This window comes from Acomys russatus, chromosome 1, assembly GCF_903995435.1.
Source record: "Acomys russatus chromosome 1, mAcoRus1.1, whole genome shotgun sequence".
Classification (NCBI taxonomy): Eukaryota; Metazoa; Chordata; class Mammalia; order Rodentia; family Muridae; genus Acomys; species Acomys russatus.
Window position 1 is genome coordinate 93932697 of NC_067137.1, and position 22861 is coordinate 93955557.

The 22861-nt window shown below is 51.2% G+C and overlaps 1 protein-coding gene across 1 annotated transcript; it reads right to left on the bottom strand.

Annotated features, from left to right (window-relative positions):
- Positions 1–181: 181 nt before the first annotated feature.
- Positions 182–22058, bottom strand: Mideas (mitotic deacetylase associated SANT domain protein). Its single transcript, XM_051149079.1, has 12 exons — positions 20486–22058; positions 18721–19020; positions 10299–10644; positions 8331–8397; positions 7709–7851; positions 7481–7584; positions 6564–6639; positions 5832–5920; positions 4189–4338; positions 2885–3097; positions 1195–1391; positions 182–861 (listed from the first exon to the last, which is right to left on the bottom strand). Exons 1-12 carry the CDS (start codon positions 21899–21901, stop codon positions 699–701), a joined length of 3264 nt encoding a protein of 1087 aa, XP_051005036.1. The 5' UTR covers positions 21902–22058; the 3' UTR covers positions 182–698.
- Between the last annotated feature and the right edge of the window lie 803 nt (positions 22059–22861).

Here is a 22861-nt window from a genome sequence, read left to right on the forward strand (position 1 = left end):
CTCCCTGCCTCGGTACACTGCCCTTCCTCCAGCAGGCTGAGAGCCGAGGCCTGACCACCAGCCTCTCCCTCAGATGTTTCCCGCCCCAGACGGGCTGTTCATAAGCAGCAAAGGGCTTGAAACGGCTCTCCAGGATACTCCTAAGGAAGGAAGTGATGTCCTTAAGACGGAATCACTGGAGCAGCTCCATGCCCGGGCACGGTTGCACAGGGACAGCACAGGGGCTAAGGCCACCATTCTCTAAGGAGTCCCTTTTGGGGGGAGGGGGGAGGGCGCTGAGGGCAAAGTGTACACAACCTTCCAGGTCCTCTGGGGGAAGGAGAAATAATGCTGCCACGGGGTGAGCTTGTGCTTGGCTTGCCGTGGTGGCCTACCAGGGACCTGGGATAAAAGAGGCAGAGATGCAAAAGACAGGCGACAGCAGAGATCAGCGGCAGCAGCTGCAGAGCCCGTCCCCCTTCCCAAGGAGCCAGGCCTCTCAAGGCTCCAGGAAAAGAGAACCCTGGACAGACCAGATACTGAGAGAACTGCATCCTGCAGCCCTTAACACTGTCCTTGGCCTTTGTAAATAAAAGAGCCTGTTTACTTTTCGTTATCGGATTCTGTTTTGCAGAGCAAAAGTCCGCGTGACCCTCTATCCTGGCTCCCTCTAGAGGCTCCCGGGTGCAGGTTGCAGGGCGAGAGGATCCGGTAGAGCCTCAGCCCTTCTCGCCTTCGCTGCTCTCTTCCCTCAGCGCCTGCTGGTGAGCCGCGGCGGCTGCTGCAGCCTCCTTCTCCTTCAGCCTCAGCGCCGCAGCCTTCTTCTCCTGCTCCGCGTGACTCTTCATGTGGGCGCTGCGGCTCTTCACCTTGTAAAACACCCTGCAGCAGCAGCAGCAGCAGCAGGAGGGTGTCATCAGGTGAGAGACAGCCACCCAGGGCCTGGGGTGTGGCACCCTTCACTCCCTCAAACCCCAAACCTTCCTTCCGGGGATCCTTACCCCTCCCACTTGGGATGCTGCCGCTCCACCCCCTCCCGCCCCTTCAAACCAGCCTGCCCCTGTGATGTCATCACCCTGGAAACCCACTGAGCCAATCAAAAAACAAGTCCACCACGGTGTCCCGCCCCTGCAGTTCTTAACACCCAGAGCTTGCTTCCAGGTCCCTGTCCCAACATTAATAGGTCCCTGAGGAGACATGGCAGGGACTTCTTACCTGCCGCACTTTTTACACGGGAAAGTGTTCTCCTGGTTTTGGGTTTTGATAAATGTCTCGGTTTTCTTCTTCTTCTCTGTGAAGGGCAGCGCCCTTCTCGACTTCCCCGGCCCCTCCCTTGGCTTCTCTGAGGTCTGAGCACCTACAGACCCTGGGGCATTGGGTTCCTGGCTCCGGAGAATGAGGACATCATTGGCCTGGAGACGACGACAAAGAGAGTGTGTTTTAGAGGCAAGTGTGCATTCAGAATTCTGACATCTATCAGGAGACAGTCATACATTCCTGCCACATGGTCACCTAGTCCCCCCCTCCCCCCAGGTCCTTCCACTGGCAGGACCCTTTGGTTGCCTCCGGGAGGTCACTGAAGCTTGGGCTGGCTCTCAGTGGCTGGCACAGTAGTTCTATGCCACACGCTGGCAGTTACAGGCACTAACACTTATGACTCTGTGCTCATGTTTTGTGACATTTAGCCCAATCATGTCTCCATGCCAGAAAGAGATGTGTTCATGCGATGTGCCAAGTGGTAGGGAGACAGGAGCCCCGTCTCCAGAAAGCTCCTAGTATGATGAAAGGGACAGATGTGATGGTCATGCTGAGGGAGTGCCAGTGGGGGGGGGGGGGGGACAAGAGAAAGAACAGGTGTCAGAGAGCAAAGGCCCCATGTGGGCAACCCAAGGAGGCTACTGCTTTGGCCCCAGGCAAAGAAGTGATAAATGTGGCCTGGGTCACCCTCAAAGGGTTCACAAAGACAGCAGAACTAGGCACACAGCTCTTGACAGGAGAACAGCAAGCTCAGAGGACGCAAGCAGCTATGCCTGGCTGACAGGTCAAAGTGGACAAACACGTTCCTGGGAAAACCCTACGGACAGAGGAGTCTCAGTAAAGTCCCTTGCTCAGCCTGTGAGCGGGACACAACACAAAGACCTGGGGTGTACCGTTAGCCAAGTCAAGTGGCACCTCTGGACCTGATTTCTCCCATCTTCTGAGTGGGCGTTAGGACTTTGTGTGGTTATTTTGAAGAATTCATGAGGTGACGAACACAAAGCACTCAGCAGAGAGCATAAGGGGCCATTATTGGTGTTCTCATAGTCTCAGCTCTATTTCAGACACTCTTGCCGGGCAATGCACTAGGGAAGCTGGGACTGAGCTACAGCTTATAAATGCTTCCCCCATGTTGCACACATCTACTGGGTTTTCACAAGGCCTTTGACCTCTTCACCTCAGACCCAGAAAGAAAGAAAGAAAGAAAGAAAGAAAGAAAGAAAGAAAGAAAGAAAGAAAGAAAGAAAGAAATATATATATACACACACACACATAACATATATATTATGTATGTGTGTACACATGTATATTTACATATATACATTATATATGTGAGCATATATACATACATATTACATATAACATATATGTTGTTTATCTCTGTGTATTTACAGTGGAAAAATAAATTGCAGACCGAATCAGGCTGTCTGCAAGCTACATAATGTTCAACCTCACTTTGCTTAGCTGTAAGATGAGATTCATAATAGGCTTTCCCACACAGGGTTGAGGCCCAAACAAGAGCATAAGACACCTGGCCCACTTCCTGAGCTAACCACGAGGATCACCAAGGTCTTGCGTCCTCCCACCCACACCCCCAGGCCTAGCTCAGCCTTCCTGACCTGGGGAAGTGAAGATGGAGGTCACTTACCGCCTCATTGGCCTGTAGTGTCTGTGTAGCCTTGACAGCAGCGGCCCGCCGGCTGCGCTCTCGGCCCTCTTCCTGCTCTACCTTCTCCTGGGCTTCTGGCACTTCCTCCTCCTCCTCCTTCCTGGGCTCTTTTGCTTCCCTCTTGGGCTCCAGCCTCTCTTCGCTTGGGGACTCTCTTCGGGGAGGCAGCACCCTTGGGAACTTCTGAGAAGTCTATGGGGGACAAAGGATGAGCCCAGTCACTCCAGAGTGCAGACTCCGATCCTGCCGAGGCTCCAGAGCACCTGCCGGTCCTGCGGCCCTATCTTGGCCCTAGTACTGGGCCTCTACCGTAAGTCACAGGCCTCCCATGGTAGTTGGCCCGGAAATAGGATAGTCTTGACCCTGGGTGCCCTCAGGGTGAGACTGAGCCAGGGGTATGGAGGAAGTATGCCAGGACCCACAAACCACCTGGCCTCCTGGATAGATGCCCAGAGTCTTCTGAGCGCCCTTTGGGCAGAGGGACCTCTTGTGTCAGGCAGGAGCTCTGAACTCCAGCTTAACTATCTGTGACACTTTCTGTATCTGAAACTCTACTTCCCATCTGCAATACGGACACCAAACTACTCCGTGGTTTCAAAGTAGCATGCCACCAGGTATGGCCGTGTAACCTAGAGACAACGCCAAGAGGATTCATAGGCACAGGATTAAACCCCTGCATCTTTCAAGGACACAGTCAGGGTTTGTGCTAATGTGCCTCTTCTGCTTTCCTAGACCTGATAATCTGTTTGAAAAAGAAGGCGGCCGTGTCTCAGAGTCCTCCTGGCAGGCAACGGAGGCATCCAGCTGGCATCTGGTAACAGTGTTTGGTTTCCGTGTGCACTTACTTTTCTCAGCCCCTTCTATTTCTGGGAAACAATTTATGATTGTAATATAAAGCTTCCCTTTTGAGAAAACAAAAATGAGTTGACTCAAAAAAATATATTAATAATAAAGGTTGTGTGGACCATGACAGACAGAAATAGCAACAGAGGCGTGTGTTAAGGCGCAGGCAAAGCGGAAATCACAAAGGTGGTGCAAGAAGGGCTAGAGCTCAGAAGCAGCGTTAGCTGTCTGCTCTGAGGAGGTCGCCAATGCTCTACCTCAGTGCATCACTGTGATCCCTGGGGAGAACTCAAAGGTCCAGAGCCTGCGTCACCAGTTCCTGGGGCTCTCAGGGACCTGCTGTCCTCTGCCTACCCTCTGTCCTGAAAACTCCAGGAGAGTTAAGTCCTGGCCCCAGGTGCTACCAAGTGTGAGGCAGCAGAGGTTGGGAAAGGACTCACCTTAATGTCCACTTCAACGTCCTCTTGGGCTGACTTCTCGTTGCCCGCATCCACGTCGCCGAAGGTGAGTGTCCCATTGCGGCCGATCTTCACCTGTTTCTTGTAGGTGTAGTAGAACTCCACACACTGGGCCACGGTCTTGGTCTGGATCTGAATGAAGGCCAAAACGGAGTCAGAAGGGGCCCGATGTGGCTCACCTTTCTCATCTCTGCATGCCCACTCTTGAGCCTTAGGCCAAAAAGCTAGATCCAAAACCCCATCTCTCAATGTCTGACCGCACCATGTCAACGGATAACACCGAAGGACCAGAATTTCTGGGATATCTGACTGTGGACAAATATGAGCGGGCTGTGACCTATAAGAGTCCCAATACAAGAGGCTGCACTGCACCAATAGGGGCAGCAAGGGGCTCGGGAGCCTTGGCTGGGTCAGCATCTGTACTGCTCATATCCCTCACAAGCTTCCTCTGAAGTTCACAAGGCTCCGCCCCGACTCCCCAGGGGAAAGGGACTCATCAGGTAAGCAATGTGATGCCTGAACCTCCAGATCATCTCCACAGGCCTCTCAATTGCCTGCCGATGTTTAGGGAAGTTTTATTTGAAAATAATCCCCATGCCCCTGCACTAGGATTGAACACGTGGCCTTGCACATGCCAGGCAAGTGCTCTACTGCTAACCAGTGCTTACGATACTACCCCCTTCTTTAAATTTGGGACAGGGTCTGAGTTATCTAGGCTGGCCTTGAACTCACTCCAGTAGCCCAGGCTGGTTTTGAACTTGCAATCCTCCTGCTTCACTCTCCCAAGTAGCTTCAATTACAGACCTATACCTCCAGCCCCAGCTGTAGCTTACTTTCAATGATTAGCTGACAGAGGGAGGAAGAAGAGATCGCTGTGTCTATGTTGTGGGTGTGTCTAATGGGACAAATGGTAAAACTGTAAAATCTCAGCAAGGCATTAATCAACGGGTGTTCGTAGGATTGCTCTTCTCTTTCTCTACATTTGAGGGTTTTTTTTCCTTTAAAAAAAATTCATGTATTTTTATTTCATGTGCATTGGTGTTTTGCCTGCATGTCTGTTTGTGTGAGGGTGTCAGGTCCTCTGGAAACAGTTGTAAGCTACCACATGGGTGCTGGGAATTAAACCTGGGTCCTCTGGAAGAGTAGCCAGTGCTTTTAACCGTTAAGCCATCTCTCCAGCCCCCATCTGAACAACACTTCAAACTAAAGTAAAAAATTATCTGGCATCTTCCACATCCAGAGCTGGCGCAGCAGCACAAACTCCCTGTACCAACCAGGGGAACGGTTTCATTCCTCTCCAGGGAGCAGTGCCAGGCAAGAAGGAGAGATGTCACAGTGTCTTGTCTGGGAGGATTCAGGAAAAACTGTTAAAAAGAAAGCTTTGGAAAACCCAAAGAGGAAGCAGAAGGCCCTAGGCTTGCCACCCTACCTGCCTGGTTTCTTCCTGTGTGAAGATGCTAGACCCACAGGATCACCTACCCCCACGGCCCTCTCTAACCCGCACAAGTAGCTCTCCCACTTCGCAGATCTATTTGACCATTGAGTGTGGTCTGGGCTATCCATTCCCTGCTACCTGGCCACTTGATGGGTGGCCACTGGACCCCTCCTCCCTTGCCCCTACTCACCAGCTTCTGCACCAGGAAGAAATCTTTCTTGTAGATGGCAATGCCCTTGTTAAACAGCTTCCTCTCAACCATCTTCCACTGGTCAGAGCCTGGGGGGCAAAGAGGGAGCCAGGCCGTGAGTCAGGCAGGGATGCACACCTGCACTGTGCAGATGACTCTGACCTACTGGACTCTGACCATCTGCTTTGGTCACTCACTAGCAGCTTCCTGAACCCTCACCCCGCTTGCTCGTCACATGGGAATGAACGTTACAAGCTGCCTTTCTTTCCAGGCCCAAGAAAGACTACTTGCTTTAAGGCAGGAAAACCTTTTGGGGCTCTGCCTGGTACAGACAAATGGTGGCCCTAATACAGGCTCAGCAGCAATAGTAGCTGGGATTGCATAACTGCGCCAATGTCCCTCTCATAGTACAGCGTCTAGGATAAGACAAGGCTAAACGTCCAGGTTCCAGTTTTGATTGCATTCCCTAGGTTTCTGACCTTTGCACCAGAATTGGGCTTTTTTTTTTTGGCCTGGATTTCCTACCCACTTCAGGCTTCCCCCCTCAAGGGCATGAGGAGCCCCAAGAGAGCTACCTGGCCTTGCTACTAGATTCCTTGCTCTGACTGTTGGCTGACTCTCTCTCCCTGTCCCAACTCTCATCCAGGGCTGTCACTCAGGACTGAGTAGGGCCCCATCAATGCTGGACACCCTTGAGGCTCTGGGCCACATGAGCACCCCAGTCAGGCCCACCTGTGTAGTGATAAGTCGCCAGTGGGTGATTGTGGGGCCGCAGCGGCTTCTTCAGTAGCAGCTTATTCAGCGTTTCCTGGAGGGGAAGAAAAGGCAGTGAGGATGCCGGGAACAGTCACAGTGAACGATGAAGTAGCCCAGGCCTGGGCAACACGCAGAGGGCCGCCTCAAGCGTCTGGGCAGAGGAAGCACTCACTCTTGCCTGGCCTAACTGCTGACAGACAGGGGGCACAGAAAGGTGGGCTGCTGAGGAGTCAGGCCGTAAGGCCATTACAAGGATGCTTTAAGGGAACCGCAAGCATCAAAACAAGTGGTACGGACGGAGAATGCTCTCCTGCTGAAGAGCATGTTGGGGGTGGTGGGGGTGCGGGTGGTCTACTGATCTAGAATCAGCCATAGTTTGAGACTAGAGTTCCTTTAAGCCAAACCCAATGGCCTCTTCTTCAGTCAAGACACCTTGTAGCTGCCTCAAGTCACCATTCTGCGCCATTCCCATACTCAGGAGGCCAAGACAAGGTAGACAGTCATAATTGTGAGGTGGGTTTAAAAAAAAAAAAGGAAGGAAGAAACAAACACCCATTAAAACATATGCAAGCCAGGCAGTGGTGGCTCATGCCTTTAATCCCAGCACTTGGGAGGCAGAGGCAGATGGATCTCTGTGAGTTCGAGGCCAGCCTGGTCTACAGAGTGAGTTCCAGGACAGCCAAGGCTACACAGAGAAACTTTGTCTTGAAAAGCCAAAATATTAAAACTTTTTTAAAAATATAAATGATATGTAATATATAATATATATAAACAAAAGAGAAAATATAAATCAATAAAATTTTATACCACCAAGCCTGGTTCTGGCAGCAGACAGGGAGAGACCCGTTGCTGCTTTCCTAAGGGACCCCCTAGAATTAACAAGGCTTTCTTACCAGGATGTCCCCCCTGGACTCATGCAGGTAGTGCAGGGCCAGTTCCTGGTTGGTGCCAGCACCAGGGAAAATGCTTGAACAGGCAGCTGTTAGCAGGTTATCCACTGGATTCGCCAGAAACATTGGGAGAACAACAGGCATGATGCTCAGAGCTGGACCTCGCAGGACCCAGCCCGCCCACCTGCCCGCCAGCCCATTAGGCCCCGCTCACTGGAGAGCTCTCCTTACCTTGCCTCTGCTTCTCCCAGCTGCTCTCAAGATGTTCCCACGGCTGCCACACTAAGTCAGCCTTATGGGGATCTGTAGCTGCCAGGGCACGGTCTCTCATCGCGGGAATTTCTGCTTGGAACCGGGTCCCGACGTTGATCCGTCTGCAGGGGTGGAAGGGCAGGGAGTGAGGCCTCACCTTGTGGGGACAGAGGACCTGACTTTCTCCCTAGGATGGGAAGAAAATGGTGCAGTTGGCAGATGCTGAATGCACCAAGGCCATAGGTGGGTGTAGGGTATCTGGCTGTTAGGGACAGTGAGGACAGCCTGGCACCTGGAGGCTAAAGAGGGGGAAAGCTACTCCACATTTGACAAATATGGACAGACTCTTGGACCCTCCTCCCCCAGCTCTCCCCTGTGACAAATTCAAGCCAACGTGGTCCTTCTCTTTCCTTTCTGCAACTTCCACACAAGAGCTAGCAGAAGACGGTAGCGCCCAGGACAGACTACAGAGGCCAAAAGAGACTGCTTGGCTCTATGCAGGCCCCACAGAACCCTCCTCTTGCTCCCAAAGCTCATCTGCAACCCATTAGGCCCACCTGGCCACCCCCACGCCATGGGCCTGGGGCAGGGCTGCACTTACGGTTCGATGCTCACAGGGGTGGCCTCCCCCATCACAGAGAGGACGGGTGGGGTGACTTCAGAACTATCTATGGACAAAGAGCATATTGGTAAATGGCCCCTGCGTCCCTTCAGGAAAACACTCCCCGTCCTAGACTGCTGTCCTGCACGCCAAGGAGTCACAGTGGTGACTCACTGAGCACACGCAGAACTCGGGTACCCTTTGTCCTTGCTCTGCTACCTGATGACTGAGCAACTCAGGCCCTTCCTTAAACATGTGGTGCCTCAGTTTTCACATCTCCAAAAAGGGGTTATTTATTTCTGTCTCCTAGGGTGATGAGAATTCTGAACTAAATGAGAGACTGGCACTCCGTGACCATTAGCTGTTCTCGCCAGTGTGACCACCGAAGGCCAGCTCCTGCTTCCAGGCGCTCACACTCTGCACACACGCTGAGGAACAGAACTATGCTTTACTTTGTTTTATTCTCGCAAAGAGGGTGAAGCGAGGCGTGCCAGGGAGGCGGTAAAGGGTCTCTCTAATAATCTTTTCATTTCCTCTCTGTATTTTTTTTTTTTTTTTAAGATAGGGTTTCTCCATTTAACAGAGCCTTGGCTGTCCTGGACTCACTCAGTAGACCAGGCCAGCCTGGAACTCACAGAGATCCAACTGCCTCTGCCTCCCCAGTGCTGGGATTAAAGGCGTGCACCATCACACCTGACCCAGATTTTTATTTTTTTCCCCCTCGCTTTCCTCTGACAAACTTAAACTCAAGGTCTGACTGAGTCAAGACACTCCCTTACTCAAAACAACACACAAAACCTCTGTTGTCCTCCCCCCTGTAGCACTGAGACAAAACCCGAAACCCTCAGCTGTTCAAGGCCGTTCCCCTGAGTCTGTGCCCCCCCACCACCACCCAGGGCCCAGACTCTCGACCGTAGAGGCCCACTAACCTCATGGCCCTCCTTCCCTGCTCAGCCCCAGTGCACGGCTGCTGGGCCCTGCCCACCACTCCCTCCCGCTCTGCAGTTCCCAGATCAGCTCGGTCTCCACCCTCTCCGGATTCTTTCCTTATCTATGCAGGCTAGCAACTTAGTGTCAGCCTCATTCACCGGGCTCTGGCCTCACCACTGCTAGGAACCTCTGCTTTTGTTTCTCCCAAGCTTTCTTGTCAGGCCCCTGGCGATCCTGCACTACACTTTTAGACCAGAGGATGGTGTCTCTCCCATACATTCTTGGAGCCTGCACAGGACCCAGCCTCACACCCAGTGCTCAGTAAACACTTGCTGAGCAGGCTGACATCTTCTTGACTGTCATTCTGCCCTCTCAGTGACTTCAGCACAAACCGGGCCAGGGAGAGAAACTTCCCAGGGAAGCAAAACCTACTGCTTGCCAGCATAGGGCAATTTCCACCCACAGACACCAGGAGGCACTAGAGAACTTCACCATGGAGAGATCTGGGGTCAGAGGTTAACTGGGTGAAGAAGGCACCAGGGCAAGACAGCTGCTGTAAGGTTCAGGTGATCCCACTTTCCAATGGAAAAGAACCCCTTTGTGAAATGGGAGTTTTTTTAAGCCTCACAGCACCCAGGCCTGTTCTTCACCAAGAAGACTGCTCAGCAGGCCCAGGAGACCAGGGCCTGTTTACTTACTATGAGCAATGCTAAGGTAGTCGATCCCCGACCACAATCCAGAGGCGGAAGGCAGCCATTAGGCTGAACCGCAGGAAACTGCTATTTGCCGATCAGCTGAATACCAGCAATTGCATCGTCGGCCAAGCACGATAGGCCAATCCCTGCTGAATATTGAAGCAACTAGAAGTCTGAGCAGTTGGACTTGCATAGGGGGCGTGATCGTAAACGACAGAACCCGGATCAGAATCCAAGCAGGAGGACCGTGCCTTCCTCCCACCCGCTCAGGGGTGATGGCAGCAACCATCCTCCAGCCTCCAGCCCCTCTAACCCAACCACCACAGCCACCGCGGTCACTCACTCGAGTGGAGCAGGGTCCGATGGGCACTCTTTGGCGTGATAGGAGGAGGGGCTGGGATGCTGCTGGTTGAGATAATGGCATTGAAGTAGAGGCCGGAGCCTTCTCGAACCGGGCTGAGAATGGGGGGTGGTGTGTAGGGGGGCAGCTCAAAGCTCCGCTCAGAGGGGTGGTCAGCAAGGCGGACGGGAGAGCGCAGGTGGCTCTGGTAGGGGGTGATGTTGGCGTAGACAGGAGGCGCGATGAAGGTGCCCGCCTTGGTAGGGATGATGAGGGGCTCCGGCCGCGGCCGCTGCTTTGGTTTCCTCATGGAAGGCTCACCCTCCAACTTGACATTCAGGTCTTCAGCCTGGAGAAGGAAAGACAGCAAAGAGGCTCAGACTCTTGCGCCCTAGAAACCTGTCGTCTTGACCGGAGTTTGCCAGCGTCGTCTCTGGAACTATCTGCCTGCTGTACCAGCCCAGGCATCCTGAGAGATGAGAAGGCCCCAAAGCCCCACTCTTTGTCTCCCCCAGGCAAACGTCCTGCAGAGGCCAGAGTAAGTATTTAGGACTTGGAAGCCACTTGCTCTACTTTTAAAAGAAAGGACTCAATCCTGTCGGGACCTAGTTCTAAATCTGAGTTCTGAATCAATGCTGTGAAGTATGCAATGGGGCAGAGGTCAAGCCGGAAGGCCACGGTGTTCAACTGCTTGGACAGGATCGATCGATCTTGCTGGCCATTTAAAATGACACTTCTAAGCCGGGCGGTGGTGGTGCATGCCTTTAATCCCAGCACTTGGGGAGGCAGAGGCAGGTGGATCTCTGAGTTCAAGGCCAGCCTGGTGTACAAAGTGAGTTCCAGGACAGCCAAAGCTACACAGAGAAACCCTGTCTTGGAAAAACCAAGAAACTAAATAAAACTGAATTTGTTTTCACTTATGTGTACACATGTGTTTGGGTGTCTGGTGTCTGTGTGTCTGTGTCTGTCTATGTCTGTCTGTCTGTCTGTGTGTGTGTACACCCAAGGAGTGCATGAGAGAGAACAGGGGCCCTGGAGCTGGAGTGACAGGTGGTTAGGAGCTGCCTCAGTACTGCCAGGGACCAAACTCAGGACTGTGGAAGAACAGCAAGGGCTCTTAGCTGCTGAGCATCTTCACCTTTAATGTGGGGGATATAATAGGAAATGCCTATCAGACCTCGTTGCTATGAAGATTAAATCAGCTAGCATGTGGAAATTAATAAGCATATTTGTTTTTGTGGTGGTGGAAATTGAATCTGGGGCTTTGTTGTGTATGCTAGGCAAGCACTCTGCCACTGAGCGAAGCCTCCAACCCCACGGCACTTCCCTCTCTGGTTTGACATTCAGATCCTCAGCCAGGACAGGGAAACAGACCGAGGCTGGCTCAGCTCCTGTAGTAATATCTGTTATTACTACTTAAAGTCCAGATTCTGCACAGATAGAAGCCAGCACTGTGTGCCAAACCTAAGCTGCGAATGAGTGTTAACTCTGAGTATCAGATCTGCCGGCAGAGGCTAGCTCACCTGTGTTGTCAGAGGCTGGCCTTCCTAGCTCATACTTTTTCTACATGGTATACCTTATGGGCTCCAATACAGAATAGAGAGCAGGGACAACAAGAAACGGCCTTTGCTTAGTCCATGCCAACCATCTTGAAGGGGGAAGCATCAGCTACGGCACCTCCAGGCACACAGTAAGCAAAGGTCAGTCGTTTTGACTGTGGGAGCCACGGGCTCTCTCCATTCGGGGATCCTGCTCCTACTACACATCCCAGCCAAGGGGGACCCCTCCTTCTGAGGCCTTCCTGTCTGTTCTTGTTTCCCTTCTACTCACTGGGGTGAACTGAGAACATTCATTCCTCTGCCTTTAAGGGAACAGTGTGACTACACATTGGAGTGGGGGGAAGGGAGGGAATGCAGCTGGTTGGTTGGTTTTGTCAACTTAACATAAACAAAACTTATCTACGGAGAGGGAATCTCAGCTGAGGAAATGCCTCCATTAGATTGGCCTGAGGACAAGTCTGATGTGGGAGGGCCCAAGCCACTGTGGGCAATCCCACCCTTGGGCAGGTGATCCTGGGTTCTTATTAAGAAAGCAGGCTGAAGCCGGGCATGGTGGTGCACACCTGTAATCCCAGCACTTGGGGAGGAAGAGGCAGGTGGATCTCTGTGAGTTCGAGACCAGCCTGGTCTACAAGGTGAGTCCAGAACAGCCAAGCCTACCCAGAAGGACCCTGTCTTGAAAAAAACCAAAAAAGAAAAAGGCTAAGTGCGTCATGATGAGCAGACCAGTAAGTAGCAGCAGCAATCCATGGCCTGTTCAGCTCCAGCCTCCTGCCTTGACTTCCTGTGCTGACTCCCCTTCATGTTGGACTGTCAACTGTGAGATGAAATAAACTCTTTCCTACTCAAGTTGCTGTTGGTCTTGGTGTCTATCACAGCACAGAAACTAACTGGAACAGGAACTAAGTGCCTTCTGACTGTGCCAGACAGTCCACATAAAACCAGCTCTCACTACTTATAGGTCAGAGATTTACATTGTTTTGAGTGTTTTTTACTTTTAACGTGTGATAAGCTATTGAGACTTTTAAAAAGAAAAAGAAGGGAGACAGGGAGGGAGAGGGGGAAGGAAGGAACGAAAGCAAACAGATCATATGTATGCATTCTGGTGCAAGCCAGAAATATTTATGGATGAAATGATACAATATGTGAAATGTGCCTCAGAATAATTAAGGGTCGGAGCTGGTTGGTGGTCACACATGCCTTTAGCCCCAGCTTTTAGGGAGGCAGAGGCAGGCCTGGTCTGTAGACGACACCCAGGACTGCACAGAGAAACTGTATTTTGAAACAAACAAACAAAGTAAGAATAATTCAGGGTCATGAAGGGACAACATAAAACGGTCTGTATTTTTACATAACTGTGAGAACTGGGTAAGGACAGCTTTCACCCAATAGACCCTTATGGCTTTTTTTGTTTTGTTTTTCGAGACAGGGTCTCTCTGTGTTAGCCTTGGCTGTCCTGGACTCACTTAGTAGACCAGGCTGGCCTCGAACTCACAGCGATCGGCCTGCCTCTGCCTCCCAAGTGCTGGGATTAAAGGCTTGCTCCACCACGCCCAGCCAACCCTTATGTTTTTATGCATGATTGGAAATGCCTGTAATACAAAGAAACACACTAAATATACAAATAACAAAACATAAACTTCCCCAGCCACAAAGAACCCAGAAACAGCCAACCTTGGGCTATCCTGCAGTATTTCACAGCAATCTTGGTGTAGCAAAACCCCTCAGAGGTAGGGACTCAGAAGGGGCACTCCAAGGTCAGGTCTGCCCCACGGCCTTAGGTCAGTGCTAAGGTTTGCAGGGGTGGAGATGGGGACAGACCCGGGGACCTGCGAGTGTTTAGGCGAGTGCCCTACCGCTAAGCTGTACCCAGTGCTAAAGTTGACTGTCATTTGAACCCCCAGCACAAGCTCGTGCAGGGGTTTAACCTCACAGCCTGATGTCAACAGAAGGCAAAACTGAAATCCGGATGGTATTTAGAGGCACAGAGGTGATTGATTAGGCTTAGATAAGGTCATCAGAGCGAAGCCACCACTGTTGAATCCTGGGTGGCCTCAGAAGAATGCAGCCAGGAGACCAGAGACGCAGACAGACCCAGGTGCTCCCTATCCCTACCCCCCTGTGACGTGCTGCAATTAGCTTGGAACTCTGCCTGCAGGATGACATCACCAGAAAAGGCTCCTGGACTTTGTACCTCTAGACCAACAAAGCCTAACTCAAACTCTTCCTTACGTTAGCCTGCCTCGGATGTTTGGTTATAGTGATGAAGAGCGGCCTGACACAGTCTCCAGATGTTTCTGGACCCAGTTCCTTGGCTATGAAATGGAGGTATGACTACGTAGTAGCTCATCAGGCTCCTTCCTACCCACTCTCAAGACTCCACCCCCCCCCAACCACACAAAGCAAGACCCCGGAGAGCCGATATGCCTGAATTAATTACCTCACGATGGTCTTGAAGGCCCTGCCTCTTTCCTACTACAGAGAACAAGCATGCAGGCCGGCTCTCCACCAAATAAACAGGAAATCTGAGCTGAATGGAAAAGACATTCCTGAAGATATCGGAACAAATAGCTTGGCAAAGAATCAAAGACCCAAGACCTGGGGTGGGCGTGGGGTCAAACAGTGGAGCCCAGCGTCTGAGCTGCCGTATGCCAGCAGGTGAGTCCTGTCACTGCAAGAAGCAACTGGGGGGTGCGGGGTGGGGGGTTAAGGGCCAGGCAGAGTTTAACAACGCCAAAACTACCAGAATTAAACCTGTGGCTCAGAAGAGCGGTGAGTGGCGCACAGGCTTGCCCTTATAGGGAATAGCGCTCAAATCGCCTCATCTGCTTCTGATTAAGTAAAAATGACTCGGGAGTTTCGGGCTCTTGGCCTGAGGGCCCTTCAGAGGTCAAGATAAATGGGAAGATGAGAATTGGAGGGACACGGGAAGACAGACAGGCAGGCAGGCAGGCAGGCACCCGTGCTGGCTTTTCAGTTAAGTTTTAACAATGAAGTCGTGGCTTCTGATCTGGCAAATAAAAATGGTAATATGAAGAAGAATTCTAGAAGGTGGAAAGATGTTACAGAAGGCTTTAAAATGATGTCCAAAGTGGGAAGGTGTTAACTGAAAAAGTAAGTATGGGAGGGCTGGAGAGATGGCTTGGCAGGCAAAGTGCTTGACCTGAGTTTGGATTCTCAGAACCCACATTAACAAAAAAAAAAAGCCAGATGTGGTGGCAAACATCTGTAACCCCAAGGCTTGGGAAGAGGAGACAAGAGGACCCCTGGGGCCTGCTTAGCCAGCCAGTCTAGCTGAAGCACCAAGCTCCAGGTGCAGTAAGGGACTGGGGACATAATTAAGAAAGACATGTCATATCATTCTCTGCCCATCATGGGCACATATCACAAGCACACACATCTGTACACATGTGCACACATATAATAAACTCTAACATGCAGTGCTGGGGTTATTTATCCATTTTTAGGCTATCTAGTGCTAAAATAATAGGGGGGGGGCAATAATAAAGGTCTGTAGAGATAGCTCAGCAGTTAAGAGAACTGGTCACTCTTCCAGAGGACCCAGGTTCAATTCCCAGCACCCACCTGGTGGCTCACAACTAAGTGTAATTCCAGTCCCAAGGGAACCCCCTCTTCTGGCCCCCATGAGCACCAGGGCCATATGTGGTACATAGATATACATGTAGGCAAAATATTCATTCACACAAAAACAAGTAAATAAAACTAAGCATAGAAGCCAGCAACAAAACAACAAAAAGTAGAGGCAGGAAAAGTACTGTAAAGTCAAAGCCACCTTCAGACATTATTTTTCTTGAGGCCAGGATGGCCTGAGCTCAGAAGATCTGACCGGCCTCTGCCTCTAGGATTAAAGGTGTGTGCTACCACACCCAGCTCACATTCGGGCATCTTGCTCATATAATCTGATGCTATGATTTGGATGTGGCATATTCTCCAAGGGCTCACAGTGCAGAGTCCTGGTTCCCAGCACAGGATGCTGAATGGTAGAACGTTAGGAATGAGAGCTAGTGAGAGGTAATCAAGTCTCAGGTGTGGCCTTTGGAAGACATTGCTGCTACTTAAGAACTGAGTTAACAGACCGGGTGCATATCTCTAATCCCAGCACTGGGAGGTAGACGTGGGCGGATCTTTGTGAGTTCAAGACCACCCTGGTCTACAAAGTGAGTCTCAAAAACAAAACAAAAAGAACTGAGCTAACCCTCATGAAACCAAGCTGTTGGAAAGAACAAACATGGTCCTTGATTACTCTGCTTCATTTATGTCTGTGTTTCTGTCTGTCTCTGTCATGCCATCAACATATTGTGAAGGAGCCAAAGGGCCCCTTACTAGAAGCCATTTAATCTTGGACTTTCAACCTCCAAACCATAAGAATAAGAAGATGCTGCTGCTGCTTCTCAGAAGCACTGTCCCCGCTAAGGTAAGCAGCAAACCTGTCAAAAATCTAAGACAAAAACAACCAAACTACACCCCAAATCTTGAGAGTAACAAGATAAAAATATTCACTAAAGCTGGGCACACGGTAGCGTGCGTCTGTAATCCCAGCACTCAGGAGGCCTAAGCAGACAGATCTCTGTGAGTTCGAGGCCAGCCTGGTCTACAAAGTGAGTCCAGGACAGCCAAGCCTACACAGAGAAACCCTGTCTCGAACACAAAATAAGCAAACAAATAAAAGAGTGCGTCCTTGGTGCAGCAGGGGCAATGGAAGTCTGAAGAAAATGAGGTCTTTAAAATACTAACAACAACAACAACAAAATTCACTACAGACCTAGGATCCCCTGTTCAGCATAGTCATCAAACAAAATACTTTCCAGAAATCAAAAATCAATAAAATTCATCAATATCAGACTCACACCAAAGGAGAACACTAAGCTATGTTCTTCAAGTGACATGTAACATTATCTAAGACAGGAGCTGGAGATATGAGAAAAATTAACAAAAGAAGGCACATGTAAATGAAAAAATTAGAATAAACTGACAATAATTATATATGTGTGGGTGTGTATGTATGTATATTCTGTTGATGTTAAAATATACAAAAATTAAAATACTTGCCAATTATTCTTCAAGTTAGGGATTGGCATAAAATGGAGCCAAATAAAACCCTGTAGGAAGTTTGTTCTATCCAGGAAGTGGTGAAAGGACTTTTACATTAGATTTCAATAAGTCAAGGTTACGTTAAGTCTCTAGAGGTCTCTTCTACCAGGGAATTAAGCTCTGTGCCATAAGGCGGTCACCGTATATACCCAGCTGGCCTCTCTTCTACACATCTAAAGGGTGCTACTCATACGATACCCTTTAGTGAACTAAGACAGCAGTCACCCTGCAGAAATCCTACTAAAATAACCACTGACAGAGAAATAAGCATATAACTAATATGTCGTTGACAAAGAGTAGACAGGAGTGACACCCCAGGGAATTGAAAACAGGAGGGGGGAACACAACACACAAACCAACAGAATGCAACAAAGACAGGACGATGTAAGCAAGCACTAACAGCAGGTGATAGAGCTCAGCCTAGGTATATCAGCAATTACGTAAAGTAGAGATTCTATCAGTGGAGTCTGAGAAGGTAGAACGCTCAGGCAGACAAGAGAACGGCTGTTGCCAAGGGCTGGAGCTGGAGTGAGGACTACAAAGACAAGGATCATCAAAGGAGACCTAATTTCAGTAAACAGGAGATACAACATACTGTAGACCATGCATACACTTTTTATTAATAAGCAAACAAAAAGAAAAGCGTAAATTGTACTGACGTTCTTATTAAAAGGCAAAGGTTGTTAAGGCAGAAAACAGCAAGCCACAATTATACATTACTTGAAAATATTCCTGAAGGATAGAGAGAAGATGAAAGTGGACGGATAGAAAGACACCGCGCTGCCAACACTAATCAAAGGAACACAGAACACCAAAAGATGCCAAAGATGAAAAGGAACTCCTCACAGTAAGTCTCATCCAGGTCCAAATGTGCACACACCTAAACATCACCTCAAAGCATACAGAAGCAATGACAGAAGTAGAAGAAAAAAATACAGCGGCAATCTTAGTGGGAGATTCCAAGGTGCTCAGCTCAGAACTGAGCAGAACAGGCAAACATTTTTACATCCTAGAAGCTAGCTCAGGGCGTTCACTAGGGGCCATTAAAATCTCCTGGCCCGCAACAAAAAGAGACCCACATCCTAGGCTCTCTCTAACGACCACCATTTCAAGTATGAGGCTGTCACCCTCTGTGCACCTTAGTACAAGTTTGATTTGAAAAATAAAAATTGTATCTCTCTGACAGGGTGACTGCTGTCTTAGTTCACTAAAGGGATCAGTGGCTAAGAGCACTGGCTGCTCTTCCAGAGGACATGGGTTCCATTTCCAGTACCCACCTGGTGGCTCACACTGCCCAAAACTACAATTCCAGGGAGTCTGGCGCTCTCATCTAGATGCCAAGGGTACTGCTTGCATGTGGTAAACAGACATAAGATATAAAACTATTTTTAAACTTTTTTTTTCTGGTTTTTCGAAACAGGGTTTCTCTGTGTAACCTTGGCTGTCCTGGATTTGCTTTGTAGACCAGGCTGCGTGGGCCACCACGGCAAATTATCTTAAATTTTATACTGCTCTGGGCATGGTGACACATGTCTTTAATCTCAGCACTGGGGGAAGCAGAGGCAGGAGGATCTCTGTGAGTTCAAGGCCAGCCTGGTCTACATAAGGAGTTCCAGGACAGCCAGGACTACATAGTAAGACAGAAAATAGTATCTCCCTGGATTACGTCAAGCATTCTACTGCTTCCCGTGGTATCTTTAGAAGGAGAAGCACTGCAGCACTGGATGAGCTGGTGAACAGCCTCTCGCTCATACCTGAGGTGAAGCATCTGTCCCGGGAACTCGGGTGGACCGCCTGCGGGTAACGATGACCGACGGCTTGTGCTCAGCGGGGTACTGTTCGAGAGCCTTGTCGTCCTCGTCGGCACTTCCCCCTTGGGCCACCTCAGTTGGACCCACAGTCCTCACAGGAACAGACACTGGGATGATGAGAGGTACCATCCCACTCTCCTCCCGAGCTCGCTTGGCAGCTAAGGCAGGCTCAGAAAACTCCACCCCGCACTTGGTAGTTGAGGCTAACACGCTTTTCCGCTTCTCCTCGGAGCCATTGGCATCCTGGATAAAGAGGGAGGTTGAGGGAATGGCAGTGAGGTTCAGAAAAGGAGTCCACCTGCCTGATCTAGGACGCCTATGAACCCTCAGTCTAGCAACTCAACCACCCACTGGTCGGTCTTTGACAGCCTGGCCTTTCCTGGATCACCCCTCTTCCTATGCGTTTCAAATATTCTCCACAGCCTCCCGTGAGCCTGGTTGTGCCACCCGGCCTGAGGCAGTGGATTCCAGATGGTTACTGATGGCTTGCAGATGTTTTGTTCTGTTTTGTTTGTTTTTCGAGACTGGGTTTCTCTACGTTATCCTGGCCGTCCTGGACTCGCTTTGTAGATCAGGCTAGCCTTGAACTCACAGTGGCGATCCACCCAAGTGCTGGGATTAAAGGCGTGCGCCACCAAGCCTGGCTCCTCAGATGTGTTTGATCTAGCCTATAGGATTGTGGTGGTAACAAAGCATCTCGCTGCGGCAAAAGGAAGGGAGGTCTTTGCAGCTACTTCCTCGTGAGTATCTGACTGGAGTGAAGATCTAAAATGCTGTACCTCCTGTGTGTCAGCCTGGACACAGAGGCTACAGTGACTGCAACTACTAAGGAAAGAGAGTAGAAGTATCTATCCTGACTACATGGCTCAGCTTCTTCACTGAGACCTGCGACAGGTGACATACACTTGCTATTGGGTTTGAGAAGTTACCTCTGAGCACGTATAAAAATACAATTAAAATCCCAGGGTTAACAAAAGGGCTCAAATTCTGTTTGGTTTTCCTCTGTTTCTTTTTCTTTACGCCGGGCGTGGTGATGCACGCCTTTAATCCCAGCACTCAGGAGGCAGAGGCAGGTGATCGCTGTGAGTTCGAGGCCAGCCTGTCCTACAAAAGCGAGTCTAGGACAGCCAGGATCGTTACACAGAGAAACCTTGTCTTGAAAAACCTAAAAAAAAAAAAAAAAACTTTAAAAGATGGCGCATGCCATTAATCTCAGCACTCGGGAGGCAGAGGCAGGTGGATCACTGTGAGTTTGAAGCCAGCCTGGTCTACAAAGTGAGTCCAGGACAGCTAAGGCTACACAGAGAAACCCTGTCTCCAAAACAAAACAAAGCAAAGCAAAAACAAACAAACAAACCTATGTTAGGCCACTGCTAATGCACTTTGGCATGCACCATCTCTGTGTAACCAGAAGCACATTCTTGAATATTAAAATGCTGGCTCTAAGCTCCCTGACTCCCTGTCCTCAAGTTCCACACGAAGCTAACAAAAACTTTCCTATCCACCAAACTCCGTGGGTAGAAACCTCAGCAGCCCTGCAGGCCTGGGTACCTCAGGGAGGGGTTTTCTGAATGAAGAACTTTTCATTTCCTTTAAATAGTTGGGGGGAAAAACAAACAAAAAAATAAAACCCTGCCCCATAAGCAGTACATCCTTTGTTATTTCCCACCCACCCCCTCCCCACGCCAGACGCAGCCCTCCTTCTCACCTGAAGTGAAGCCAGCTCTACCGCCTTCTGGGCTAGGGTCAGCAGATTCGCCTCCTGGGACGCCCTGCGTCTCCGTCGTGTGCTCTGAATCACGCCCCCTCGTATCATCTGTCCACAGTCTCCTAGGCCCCCCGCTCTCACCACCTCCTCGTTACCCATGGCAGGTGCCTCCCGCTCCCGACCATTGGGTGCCAGTCTCTCCCCGTCAGCCAACAGCTGTGACTCCCTCAGTTCCAACGGGAACCCCAGGGCTTCAGGATGGGGCTGCCCCAGGGCGCCCGGCGGTGGCTGCTGCAGAGGCCAGTGGTGAAGGAACAGGCTGCCTGTGGGCTCCTGCCCAGGCTGGGTGCCAGCTCCATCGAGGGGGTTGGAAGGCAGAATCCCCTCCTTGGAGAGACGGCGAGAGCGACGCGGGAAGGCCATCGGGGGCTGAGGTAGCACAGGCTGTGTGGCAGAGTCCTGCAGGAGGGCCTTGCGCAGTTCTGGGTTCATGTCTGGGTTGTGGGGAAACGGATAAGGGGCCATGCCGTGGTGAGCCAAGTGGGCCTGTCCCAGTGACCCACCCGGTGCCAGGCCAAAGTCCTGGGGCTGCTGCGAAGGCGGCTGATGCATGGGGTAGAAATTCTCAAATAGCTGCATCTGGGGCAGGGCTGCCGGTTGCTGCTGCTGTTGCTGCTGCTGCGGTTGCTTCTGAGGCGGGAAGGAGGTCGTGGGGTTAGGGGGCTGGGGGCCCTGCCGGAAGACCTGGCGATTCACCTGGTGGCCAAATGCCAGCTGGAAGGGTTGCAAGGGCAGTGTCTGGTTTGGGGGTTTCTTGGCTGCATGAAAGGAGTTCAAGGGTGCTTGGGGCCTTCCTACCTCCAGCTGCATGGCATTGCCATAGTGGTCCAGCTGTGGACCCCCAGGTTTGCTCCCCTTCAGTGCCTCAGGGTGGTTATAGTAGGGAGGGACGCCCACACCTGGATGAGGGTTCCCTTTGGGTCCACTGTAGAGAGACAGGCGGTTCCATGTGGAGTGGGGCGGGGGCTGGCCAGGTTGTTGCTGCCAGCCGCTGTCACTGATGCCTCCACCCCCTCCTCGCTCCAGGCCCCGCCCTGGAGCCATCACAGCGTTGGGCCACTTGACTGAGCTTACTTGGGCCTGCTGGGACAACATGGCTGCCGTGGTTCTCTCAGATCCATATACCACATTGTTCAATAGAGCCAGGCTATTGGGAGGCGGGGCCAGCTCCACAGGCTGTGTGGTGGAGGCAACCCCTGCAGGACCTTCGTGGGCCCCGTACTGTTCCTCCTTCACTCTGAGGGACTGTGGTGGAGCCTGCAGGGGCGGTGGCTGTTCCTTGGCAACTGGCTCCTGATCCCCAAAAGGGCAACGCTTGCGCTTATTCTGAGCCTTGGGCTGGGCCTGGAGGTTCATGGTGTGGCCAACTAAGCCCTGGCAACGAGGCGGTCCTTCAGCGGCTGCCCATCCCTTGGGAGAAGGTCCTGCTGGAAGCCTGGCCCCAGTCCAGTAGCCAGTGAGGGCCGAAGGGGGACAGACGACAACGCAGGAGGCCTCAGTCAGGAGCCAAGAAATGTCCCCTGGTCCTTCCTTGTCTGGAGAGCCTCTTGAACTCAACTACACTTCCCCAGTCATGATGCTGCACCCAGGTCCTGAAGCCTGCAGAGGAAAAAGCAGTGACAGTTATCAGCAACAGGATCCCTAGATATGAGCACCAGCGTCCCCCTGCCTCAGGTCACAGAAGAGCACTGTACATGGGGACAGCTGCCAGGAAGGCAGCAGATCAGTAGCCTCCTCAGGTGTCCCGCACTCTCCTCCTGTCCCACTGCCTTCTGGCTGGGCTCCACATATGCTGATTGTATAATTTGTGCCCTGTAAGAAGACACAGGCTGAGGGGCCAAGTGGGGCTGACATGTAGCTTAAGCCCCAAGGTAACCTGGGAAAAGGGAAGACAAAGGCCAAACAACCTTGTCCTATTAAACTAGGTTCCCTATTAAATTAGGTTCTGGCTCTGTGCAGCCTAGGTCCGCTCCCCCTTCCATGGCTGTCTACATAACAGCCCCAGACCCAGAAGACTTTTTCCCAGGCCACTGCCTGCTCCATTTGAAAGCAGAGGAAGTTACAGGACAGGGACCATTACCAGCATGGCCACCCATCACACCAGGCTCTTGCAAAGCCCAGGGCCCAGAGAGCTAGGCTTGCAAGCCTTTTATGCTGAGGCATGTAGGTGAGGCCCCACCCCTGGGAAGAGCTGCTGGGTGGGGCTCTGGCTGCCACAGTCTTTCTCAAACGAGCACAGAACCTGTTTTGCAACCCAGGCTGGCTGGGGCCCAATTTAGTCTAGTAGCCGGTCAGCAGCTGCCGCGGCTGCCACCT

Bases quoted from the DNA above. Each gene is read 5' to 3' on its own strand.
- Mideas (XM_051149079.1), bottom strand. From the start codon at position 21,901: ATGAACCTCCAGGCCCAGCCCAAGGCTCAGAATAAGCGCAAGCGTTGC. The intron at 1,392-2,884 runs GTAAGTGACCTC...CGTCGTCTCCAG, and splicing joins CACTACAGGCCAATGAGGCG to GCCAATGATGTCCTCATTCT. The intron at 862-1,194 runs GTAAGAAGTCCC...CTGCTGCTGCAG, and splicing joins CCGTGTAAAAAGTGCGGCAG to GGTGTTTTACAAGGTGAAGA.